Here is a 12,133-nt window from a genome sequence, read left to right as displayed (position 1 = left end):
AATACTCTGTCCCAGAAATCTCAGCAACCTCAGCTTTTCGAACTCGTTTCTCTTAGCTCAACTTGGTAAGATTTCTGGGTTCTGTTTGTGTGCTCCCTGAATTGCAGTTCACAAATTGCCTCCAGACAGAAAATCTGGGTAATAGTAGGGCTCACATCATTTATTTTCCTTCTCTTATGGATCACTGTTTTGTGTTACCTTTTGTCTGGTATCTGCAAATAGCTATTTTCTCTATTTTGTCCAGTTTTCTCATTGTTTATAGTAGGAAGGTAATTCCAGACTCTCATACTTCCTCATAGGCAGAAGCAAAAACAGTAGTTCTCTCAGGTACTCAAAATTGACATCACCCATGGGCAACACAGGAATATCATGTATTCCTGGATGTAATGCCCTTAGGATACAGTATCCACTAGACATGTGGTTCACACCTGTAATCTCAGCACTTTGGGAGGTCAAGGCAGGCAGATTGCTTGAGCCCAGGAGTTCAAAACCAGCCTGGGTAACATGATGAAATTCTGTCTCTACAAAAAAATGCCAAATTAGCCTGGCATGATGGTGTGCATTTGTAGTCTCAGCTACTCAGGAAACTGAGGTGGGAGGATCATCTCAGTCCAGGAAGGTCGAGGCTGCAGGGAGCCAAGATTGTGCCACTATGCTCCAGCCTGGGCAACAGAATGAGACCCTCTCAAAAAAAAAAAAAAAGGATTGGATGTGAGGGCGATCTGGCTGTGACCTCTGTCACCCCATTGTCCACCCCCAGGGTTGATTTGGCTGATCTGACTGGCTCGGCGGGTATCCCTTTCCTCCCTCACCACCCCATGTGCGTCCATCCCAAACCTGCTTGCTCAGTCAAAGAGGATGACCATCCCCAATAGAGGAGGACTGGTCTTCAGTCAAGGGTATACAAGTAGCTGCACTCCCCTGCTAGAACCTCCAAACAAGCTCTCAAAAAAAAAAAAAAAAAAAGATGACATGGTATCACTGTTTGCTTGTGTGCTCTTCCAGTTTGGGCTGAATCTTATCATGAGAAAACAGCAAACCCAGTATGAGGGACGTTCTATTAAAAATAAGGCTAGGTCAGGTGAGGTATCTCATGCCTGTAATCCCAGCACTCTGGGAGGCCGAGGCAGGTGAATCACTTGATATCAGGAGTTCGAGACCAGCCTGGTCAACATGGGGAAACACCCTCTCTATTAAAAATATAAGCTGGGCATGGTGGCTCATGCCTGTAATCTCAACACTTTGGGAGGCAAAGGCGGGTGGATCACTTGAGGTCAGGAGTTCAAGACAAACCTGGTCAACATAAGGAAACCTCTACCAAAAATACAAAATACTAGCCAGACCTGGTGGTGCACGCCTGTAATCCCAGCTACTCGGGAGGCTCAGGCAGGAGAATTGCTTGAACCTGGAAGACAGAAGTTACAGTAAGTCAAGATCACACCATTGCACTCCAGCCTGGGTGACGGAGCAAGACTCCGTCTCAAAAAAAATAAATGAATACAAAAATTAGCTGGGTGTGGTGGCACATGCCTGTCACCCTAGTTATTTGGGAGGCTGAGGCAAGAGACTTGCTTGAACCCAGGAGTTAGAGGTTGCAGTGAACTGAGATCATGCCACTGCACTCCAGCCTGGGCAACAGAGCAAGACTCTTGTCTCAAAAAAAAAAAAAAAAGAAAAGAAAAAAACAGCCTGGGTGCAATGGTTCATGCCTGTAATCCCAGCACTTTGGGAGGCCAAGGAAGGAGGATTGCTTGAGCCCTGGAGTTCAATACCAGCCTAGGCAACATAGTGAGATCCGTGTCTACAAAAATTAAAAAATTACCCAGGCATAGTGGTACACACTTGTAGTGGGGGAGCTGAGGTAGGAGGATTGCTCCAGCCTGGGAGGTTGAGGCTGCAGTAAGCCGTGATCACACCACCACACTCCAGCCAGGACAACAGAGCAAGACCCTGTCTCAAAAACAAAAATAAAACAACCCAGGGGTAGGGAGAACTGTGTTCTTCAAAAATGTCAGTGTCATGTAAGAGAAAGCTGAGGACTTACTCCAGATTAAAGAAAACTAAAGAGACATGAAAACATCATGTGATCCTGGACTGAATCTTGTACGTAAGTGAGGGAAAAAAAGCCATAAAGAACCTTAGATCAATTGACAAAATGGAATTAAGGAACGTATATTAGATAGAATATTGTATCAGTGTTAAATTTACTGATGTTGTACAGTTAAATTAACTGTACTCTGGTTATTTATAAGAATGGTCGTATGAAATACACACTAAAGTATTTGGAACTAAAGGGGTTTAATAAATGCAACTTACTCTGAAATGATTTCAGAAAAATATCTAGAGAGGGATATTAAGTGATGAAGTGCATGTTACAGAAGTATGATAGTTGGTGAATATGGGTAAAGATTTTTGCATCTTTTCTGGAAGTCTAAATTTATTTCTAAATAAAAAGTGTTTGTTTGTTTTTTAAAAAACGTAGTCTCACTGTGTTGCCCAGGCTTGAGTGCAGTGGCGTGATCTCGGCTCACTGCACCCTCTGCCTCCTGGGTTCAAGCGATTTTCCTGCCTCAGCCTCCCAAGTAGCTGGGACTACAGGCACGTGCCTCCACGCCCAGCTAATTTTTTGTATTTTTAGTAGAGACGGGGTTTCACCATGTTAGCCAGGATGGTATCCATCTCCTGACCTTGTGATCCACCTGCCTCGGCCTCCCGAAGTTCTGGGATTATAGGCATTAGCCATTGTGCCCAACATAAAAAGTTTTTAAAATATGTTTGTACTTAGGAAAACGGTTTGGCAGTACCTAAACACATATATTCTATGACCCAGTAGTTCCTTTTCTGAGCATTCATTTTCAGAGAAATGAATAAGTTATATTTAAGTGAAAAAAATAAATTATAAGTAAGAACGAATAGCACTTTAGGTAAGCCCCCAGTCATGTCATGTTTAGCATTCATTTTGAAAATGTTTACTTTTCCATTAGATCAAACTAAGTTTTTATTTATTTATTTATTTATTTATTTATTTTGAGTTGAGACAGAGTCTCACTCTGTTGCTGAGGCTGGAGTGCAGTGGCACAATCTCGGCTCACTGCAACCTCCGCCTCCTGGGTTTAAGTAATTCTCCTGCCTCAGCCTCCAAGTAGCTGCGATTACAGGCGCATACCACCACGCCTGACTAATTTTTGTGTTTTTAGTAGAAACAGTGTTCCACTATATTGGCCAGGCTGGTCTCAAACTCCTGACCTCAAGTGATCTGCCTGCCGCAGCCTCCCAAAGCGCTTGGATTACAGGCGTGAGCCACCACGCCTGGCCTGTTATTATAATGTCATAATGCAGTGGTTCTCAAAGTACAGTCCCCAGACCAGCAGCATCAACATGATCTAGTAACTTGTCAGAAATGGACATTTTTGTGCCTTCTTTTTTTGGAAACATTTGTATCCAAACATACTGCATCAGAAACCTTGGGGTTAGGGTCCAGTAATATGTTGTTTAACAAGCCCTCCAGGTGATTCTGAAACATGTTAAAGTGGAGAACTCCTACTATACTGAACATACTTTAGGAATTCCTGTTGCCTTCTAAAGCACTATTTCTTTAATTTTCAGCTTCTCCAATTTGGGAAATACCTGCTATATGAATGCTATTCTACAATCTCTGTTTTCACTCCAGTCATTTGCAAATGACTTGCTTAAACAAGGTATCCCATGGAAGAAAATTCCACTCAATGCACTTATCAGGTAATCATTATGTACTGTACTTATGTAGTAACCTTTTACTTCATTGATTATAGAATAATGGAATTTTAGACACTCAAAAATTTTCTGTGCCGTTATTAGTAATTATTCTTTAAAATATCACGCCATGTCATGCTAACTTTGTGTTTTTTGTTTTACCAGACGCTTTGCACACTTGCTTGTTAAAAAAGATATCTGTAATTCAGAGACCAAAAAGGATTTACTCAAGAAGGTTAAAAATGCCATTTCAGCTACAGCAGAGAGATTCTCTGGTTATATGCAGAATGTGAGTATTAATTGTTTTAAAACATTTCAGAGACCTGACATGGTGGCTCATGTCTGTAATCCCAGCACTTTGGGAGGCCTAGGTGGGCAGGTCACCTGAGGTGACTGAGGTCAGGAGTTTGAGACTAGCCTGGCCAACATGGCGAAACCCTGTCTCTACTAAAAATACAAAAATTAGCCAGTTGTGGTGGCATGCACCTGTAATCCCAGCTACTCGGGAGGCTGAGGCAGGAGAATTACTTGAACCCAGGAGGCAGAAGTTGTGAGCCAAGATCATACCACTGCACTACAGCCTGGGTGACAGAACAAGACTCCATCTCAAAAAATAAATAAATATTTATAAAAATAAATAAAATAGGCCGGGTGCGGTGGCTCATGCCTGTAATCCTAGCACTTGGGGAGGCCGAGGCGGGTGGATCACGAGGTCAGGAGTTCGAGACCGGCCTGGCCAACATGGTGAAACCTTGTCTCTACTAAAGATTAAAAAAAAACTTAGCTGGGCGTGGTGGCACACACCTGTAATCCCAGCTACTCAGGAGGCTGAGGCAGAAGAATCTCTTGAACCTGGGAGGCAGAGGTTGCAGTGAGCTGAGATTACACCATTACACTCCAACCTGGGCTACAGGGCAAGACTCCGTCTCAAAATAATTAAAATTAAAATTAAAAAATAACATTTCAGAAATCATGGAACTTGACATGATTTTAGTGTGTTTCTTGATTTTTATTTTAAAACAAGATTGGTGTATGTGTGTTCATTATAGATTGAAAAACCTGAGGAGAGGCTGAGTATGGTAGCTCATGCCTGTAATCCTAGCACTTTGGGAGGCCGAGGCGGGTGGATCATCTGAGGTCAGGAGTTCCAGACCAGCCTGACTGAGGAGGTGAAACCCCATCTCTACTAAAAATACAAAAAAATTAGCTGGGTATGACGTTACATGTCTATAATCCCAGCTACTTGGGAGGCTGATGCAGGATAATCGGTTGAACCCTGGAGGCGGAGGCTGCAGTGAGCCGAGATTGTGCCATTGTACTCCAGCCTGTGTGACAAGAGCGAAAATCCGTCTCAAAAAAAAAAAGAAGGAAAGAAGAAAAACCTAAGGAGTTGTAGTAAGACTAAATGTGACTCTTCTATGTATTGTACCATATTTTAATATATAGATTTGGTTTACCAGTGCAAGGACCTGGACTGTGTTCGCTGCAAAAATTACCTTTTTTAACAAAGTGAGGAGTTACTCATTCATTCATGTCAATGCAACTGATAAAATTATTAAGAATATATAATCTGTCATTTGTTTTTATTCACAAAATATGTAGCCCCCCAAATTCTTATAAGAATAAACCCGATGTTGTTCACATATGTCACTGACTTCCAAGGGCTTTCGCTTATTAAATTATAATGTTAATAAGCTATTATTTTTTGTTTGTTTTGTTTTTTGTTGTTGGTTTTTTCTCTTCTTTTGAGACGGAATCTTGCTCTGTCACCCAAACTGGAATATAATGATGCGATCTTGGCTCACTGTAACCTCCGCCTCCTGGGTTCAAGTGATTTTTCTGCCTCAGCCTCCCAAGTAGCTGGGATTATAGGGACCGCCACTACACCTGCCTTATATTTATATTTATTTTTTTATTTTTATTTTTATTTTTTTATTTTTATTATTATTATTTTTTTAAGAGATGGAGTCTCGCTTTGTCACCCAAACTGGAGTGCAGTGGCCGGATCTCGGCTCACTGCAAGCTCCGCCTTTCGGGTTTACGCCATTCTCCTGCCTCAGCCTCCCGAGTAGCTGGGACTACAGGCGCCTGCCACCTCGCCCGGCTAGTTTTTTGCATTTTTTAGTAGAGACGAGGTTTCACCGGGTTAGCCAGGATGGTCTCAATCTCCTGACCTTGTGATCTGCCCGTCTCGGCCTCCCGAAGTGCTGGGATTACAGGCTTTAGCCACTGCACCTGGCCTATTTTTATATTTTTAATAAAGATGGCGTTTCACCATGTTGGCCAGGCTGGTCTCGAACTCCTGACCTCAAGTGATCCACCTGCCTTAGCCTTCCAGAGTGCTGGAATTATAGGTATGAGGCACAACACCCGGCCTCAATGAGCTATTGTGACTAGAAATGTTTTTTTCTGATTAAAGATATTGCTGTCTTATTAGGATGCTCATGAATTTTTAAGTCAGTGTTTGGACCAGTTGAAAGAAGATATGGAAAAATTAAATAAAACTTGGAAGACTGAACCTATTTCTGGAGAAGAAAATTCACCAGATATTTCAGCTACCAGAGTATACACTTGCCCTGTTATTACTAATTTGGAGTTTGAGGTTCAGCACTCTATCATTTGTAAAGCGTAAGTAGTGTCTAAGAAATGATTTTCCCTTTTTACTTCTTTATGGCAAGTGATTAAAACTCTCCTATGACATACCAGATGCCATGAATTCTTTTCTGTTGTTAAGACAGGGTCTCACACAGTCACCTAGGCTCTGGGGTGCAGTGGCGCAACCCCAGCTCATTGCAGCCTAGATCTCCTGGGATCAAGTGATCCTCCTACCTCAGCCTCCTGAGTAATGAATTTTTATCTCATCTTCCTTTCTATGTCATAGGGAAATATAAACCAACAGATTATATCAGCCTTTTTTTTTTTTTTTTGAAATCTTTATCTTTCTATGGAAATGCTTAGGCTGGGCACAGTGGCTCATGCCTGTAATCCCAACACTCTGGGAGGATGAGGTGGGCAGATTGTTTGAGCCCGGGAGTTCAAAACCAGCCTGGGCAGTATGGGGAAACCCCATCTCTACAAAATATACAAAAATTAGGCAGGTGTGGTGATGCACACCTATAATCCCAGCTACTTGGAAGGCTGAAGTGGGAGGATTGCTTGAACACTGTAAGTTGAGGCTGCAGTAAGCCATGATAACGCCACTGCACTCCGGCTTGGGCAACAAAACAAAACCCTATCTCAAAAAAACAAAACAAAACAAAAATGCTTGGTGGAGTGAGAACTGAGGAAAATTTAAATACTTTATTACATGCTTTAGTATTGACTAAACACTTAATTTTGATCTGTGGTTTTATTTTTTTCATTCTACATCTTTTCCAGTGTAGAATATTGAATTGTTTGGGAATATTTGTTTTTCTTTGTCACAAAAAAAAACACACCTTATTACTTGCTTTTTTGGTTGAACCCCACATTATTTTTACTAAAAATTTTTTTTACAAAATAGATCCGAATTTGAATTATTTTTACCTTTGCAATGTTTTTCAACCATATTTACAGTAATTATCCACACTTACTTTCTACATTAAATTAATTTCCATACTTACCAGGATTTCTATAGCCTGCACATCACTTTAAAATATTTCACTTTGACTAATCTTCTAGTCATCTATAGTACATCTCTGAATAGATTTTTTTCCAATACAATGTAATTCTTCACAGTCTCTATATAAGAGAGAATTATTTCTGTGACTTTCACACATGACTTAATGCAGAATTACTGACTCACACGTAGTCTTTACTCATCAACATATTAAGTATACTGCCCTGTCATATCCTGTTACTCTGTGCCACTCATAAGAAACCTGACTTTGTGGGAATTTTTTCTTTTTCTTCCTGAAAATCTGTGGTATTCTTGAAATTCACAGTTTCACTAGTTTACATCTAGTTATTAACACTTTTTGTTACTTTTGCCTTAATATGGTAGAGCCTTTTCATCAGAAGCTTTGGGATTTTCTCCAGCTCTAGAAAACTGTTCTCTAAATACTGCTTCTCTTCCATTCTGGAATTTTCTTCAGAAATATTCAAAATCCATATTGATTCTCCAATTTTCTGTCCTCCATATCTATTTTTCTCAGGCTGCTCAAAATGATAGTGTTCACTGACATCTTTTCCAGCTGTAACATTCTAGCATTCTTTTTTTTCTTTTTTTTTTGAGACGGAGTCTCGCTCTGTCGCCCAGGCTGGAGTGCAGTGGCCGAATCTCAGCTCACTGCAAGCTCCGCCTCCTGGGTTTACGCCATTCTCCCGCCTCAGCCTCCCGAGTAGCTGGGACTACAGGCGCCTGCCGCCACGCCCGGCTAGTTTTTTGTATTTTTTTAGTAGAGACAAGGTTTCACCGTGTTAGCCAGAATGGTCTCGATCTCCTGACCTCGTGATCCACCCGTCTCGGCCTCCCAAAATGCTGAGATTACAGGCTTGAGCCACTGCGCCCGGCCTCTAGCATTTTTAACTAGAATTTTAGTAAAGAGAGTTTTGCATCAGTAGTCTTTGATACTGCTTGCTTTCGTTCATGACTTCATCATTCTTTTCCCCCTAGTGGATAAATGGTTTTCTAAAGAAAACATCCAGATCTTGCAAGTATGGTTCAGCTTATAAAAGCTAGAAAGTCCAACAGCAGTTAATAATATAATAGCCATTTATCCCTTCATTCTAATGCACCTTCCAGATAAAATTTGTGCAAGTCAAAGTGAGAGGCAAAGTTTTCAGTTATTATTTCATTGAATTGTGGGAGTACCATTCAAATTTTTTTTATAGCAGAATTTAAGTTGCCGCCGTTGAAAATGACCACAGGCAGTCCACCAGCTCTCTGTCAGGTCTGGAGAGCTGGGCAGTGGGATCATTCAGGCAACACAGAAGAAAGGAGGACATATCAGGCTGGGCGTGGTGGCTCACGCCTATAATCCCAACACTTTGGGAGGTCGAGGTGTGCAGATCATCTGTGGTCAGGACTTTGAGACCAGTCTGGCCAACATGGCAAAAACCCGTCTTCACTAAAAATACAAAAATTAGCCAGGTGTGGTGGTGCATGCCTGTAGTCCCAGCTACTAGGGAGGCTGAGGCAGGACAATTGCTTTAACCTGGGAGGAGGTGGTTATAGTAAGCTGAGGTTATGCCATTGCACTCTAGCCTGGGTGACAGAGCAAGACTCCATCTCCAAAAAAAGAAGGCCATATCAGAGTAGTTGGCTTCTACAGTGTGTCAGTGGTGTTAGGCACTCTAATTGTATAGCACCCAGATGTTGGATATACAGTTGAAGTATGTGAATCAGTGCAATAAGTGGCATGGATTATGGGATATAGGTACACCAGGTGGCTAGACTGGGCAGGATGTGCCAGCTAGGTGGGGATAGGGTTCTGTTGCTTCATTAGTAATTTTATTTAGGACAGTTCTCTAACACAAAGTAGTTTCTGGCTGAAGGAAGATTCCACACACATTACACTTTGGGTTGTAATTTTGTGTGTTTATCCTTTGCCCCATCTTGCTATAGGTTTGTTTGGCCAGTTTGGCAAATGTACTTTTTTAAAAAAACTATTGCAGTTTAAACTGACCGCTTTTTAATTAATGTAAGGAAATTCCGTGCATTAATAATATATTCTTGATTATGGGGGGAAAAAATTTTTTTTGAAGACAGAGTCTTGCTTTGTCACCCAGGCTGGAGTGCAGTGGCGCAGTCATAGCTTACTTTAGCCTCCTAATTCCTGAACTTAAGCAATCCTTCCCACCTCAGCATCTTGAGTAGCTATGACTACAGGCACATGCCACCACGCCCAGCTAATTTTTTAATTTTTTCTAGAGATGGGCTCTCACTGTGTTGCCCAGGCTGGTCTTGAACTGGCCTCAAGCAACCTTCCCACCTTGGCCTCCCAGATTGCTGGAGTTTATAGGCGTAAGCCACTGTGCCCAGCTTTGTATTTCTTTTTCTCAAACCTGACATCTCATATGTCTGCAAGTCCTTTCAGCTGTACCTTGGAAATACATCCAGAATGTGACCTCTTTTTATCACTTTCATTGCCACTACCCTACACCAAGCCATTATCACCTCTTGTTTGAAGTGTTGCAGCATCTTTTAAATTATTTACCATGTTTCTGCAGTCTGTTTTAAACACATAAGCCAAAGCAATCCATTTAAAATGGAAGTTAGTTCATGTCAGCCTTCTGCTCATACAATTAAAAAACCTATGACTTGTATAACCTCATGTAATCTGCCTCTCAGCACCCCATCCCCATCTCTGTTAACTCTCTGACTTCATCTTCTGTCACACTTTTCCCTTGTTCTTTCTATTTTAACGAAGTGAGCTTCCTTGCTTTTGTTCAAAAATACCAGGATCATAGTGCCTTAGAGTCTTTGTACTTACCGTTTCCTCTATTTTGAATTCTCTTTCCCAAAATTCTTATTTTTGTTTTTATTTAATTGCTGATTTATTTCTGAGACAGAGTCTTGCTTTGTCACCCAGGCTGGAGTGTAATGGCTCAGTCACAGCTCACTGCACCCTCAACTTCTCTAGCTCAAGCAATCCTCCCGCCGTAGCCTCCCAAGTAGCTGGGACTACAGGTGCGCACCACCATGCCTGGCTAATGTTTTTTATTTTTTGTAGAGATTGGGTTTTCCAATGTTGCCCAGGCTGGTCTGAAATTTGTGGGCTCAAGCCAACTTCCCACCTCAGCCTCCCAAAATGCCGGGATTACAGGCACTAGCCCCCACACCTGGCCCCATATTCTCATTTAGGTAGTGCCCTCACTTTTCCAGATCTTTACATAAAGGCCATTTGCTCAGTGATGTGTTTTCTTGCCACCCTATCAGATACTGTGCTCTGATCTTTCATTTTCCTCTTCCCTACTATGTATTTCCTCCTTACATGTATCACTATCTAACATACTGTATGTTTTACTAGTGTCAATTTCATTGTCTCTCTCTCCTAGTATAATGATGGCTTCGTGAGAGGAGGCATTTTTGCCTTGGTTTATTCACTGCTATCACCCCAATGCCTAGAACATTTTCTGGCATATAGGAGGCTCTGTTAGGTTTTCAGTGCTATGTAAGAAATTGCTTCAAACATATTAGCTTAGAACAACACCCATTTATTCATCCCAGCTCTGTAGGTTAGAAAACTAAGCACAGTATGGCTGAGTTCTCAGCTCAGAGTATCATAAGACTGAAATGAAGGTATTACTGCCTGTGCTGTCATTTGGAGCCCAGGTTCCTCTTCTGTCTCATTAAGGTCATGGGTAGAATTCAGATCCTATGGTTGTAGGACTGAGATCCTCATTTTCTTGCTAGCTGTCCGCTAGAACCACTCATTTCCTAAAGGCTGCCTACAGATCCTTGCCACATGGCACCCTCATAGGCACTTCACAACAGTGCTGTTTGCTTTTTTCCAGGCTAGCAGACAGTATACATCTTTCTGACTTCAGACTTCTCTTTCTGTCCTCTAGACCCAGATTTAAAGGGCTCATATGGGCCGAGCATGGTGGCTCATGCCTGTAATCCCAGCACTTTGGGAGGCTGAGGCAAGAGGATCACTTGAATCTAGGTGTTCGAGACCAGTCCTGACAACATAGTGATACCCCCTTCTCTACAAAAAGTTTAAAAATTAGCCAGACATGGTGGTGCACACCATGCTGTTTGGGAGGCTAAGGTGGGAGGATTGCTTGAGCCTGGGAGGTTGAGGCTGCAGTGAGCTGTGGTCATGCCACTGCTCTCCAGCCTGGACAACAGAGCAAGAGCCTGTCTCAAAAACAAACAAAAGGGCTCATATGATTGTATCTGACCCATTCAGATGATCTCGTTTTTGATTCATTCAAAGTTAAGATTAGTAACCTTAATGATGTCTGCAAAATTCCTTTGGGCTAGGTAAAATAACATCATCATAGGTGTCGTAGCTCATAATTATCACAGGTTGGTTCTACCCACACTCAAAGGGGACAGAAATATACAAAGTCAAGGGTCACCTTAGAATTCTACCTGTGAGAGAGGCACTCAGTGAATGTTTGTTGAACGAAAGACAAATATACTCTTAATGTTTTTCAGTCTTTAGCTGTAACAGTAGGGAATTAGGGTAGAAATATGAATATTACCTAAAGTATTGATAAGACAAAATGAAAAACAGTCAGCTACAACTATTTAAAAGAAATTTGCTTCTAGGTAAATTGAGTATGGTGTTTTAATCTCTGAGCTCACGTTTTTAAATTCTATAAAAAATATATTTGATAACTAAATCATTCTGCTGCCTAATAGAAGTATCCACATATGCACATAAAGAACATGTAGAATAATATTTATTTATTTATATTTTTATTTATTTATTTATTTATTTATTTATTTATTTATTTATTTATTTATTTA

At 41.3% G+C, this 12,133-nt stretch overlaps 1 protein-coding gene across 4 annotated transcripts in view; it reads left to right on the top strand.

Annotated features, from left to right (window-relative positions):
- The window catches only part of USP37 (ubiquitin specific peptidase 37), a 121,021-nt gene that overhangs the window by 67,468 nt on the left and 41,420 nt on the right, over window positions 1-12,133 (top strand). For all 4 annotated transcript variants that reach the window (XM_026454735.2, XM_026454737.1, XM_026454734.1 and 1 more), the window contains 3 exons: window positions 3,607-3,738; window positions 3,898-4,021; window positions 6,170-6,360. In XM_026454735.2, coding sequence (XP_026310520.1) covers window positions 3,607-3,738; window positions 3,898-4,021; window positions 6,170-6,360 — 447 coding nt within the window. The remainder of the gene's footprint in view (window positions 1-3,606; window positions 3,739-3,897; window positions 4,022-6,169; window positions 6,361-12,133) is intronic.

This window comes from Piliocolobus tephrosceles, chromosome 11 (assembly GCF_002776525.5).
Source record: "Piliocolobus tephrosceles isolate RC106 chromosome 11, ASM277652v3, whole genome shotgun sequence".
NCBI lineage: Eukaryota > Metazoa > Chordata > Mammalia > Primates > Cercopithecidae > Piliocolobus > Piliocolobus tephrosceles.
Note: the sequence above shows the minus strand (reverse complement) of the source record. Positions and strands in the feature narration are given on the sequence as shown.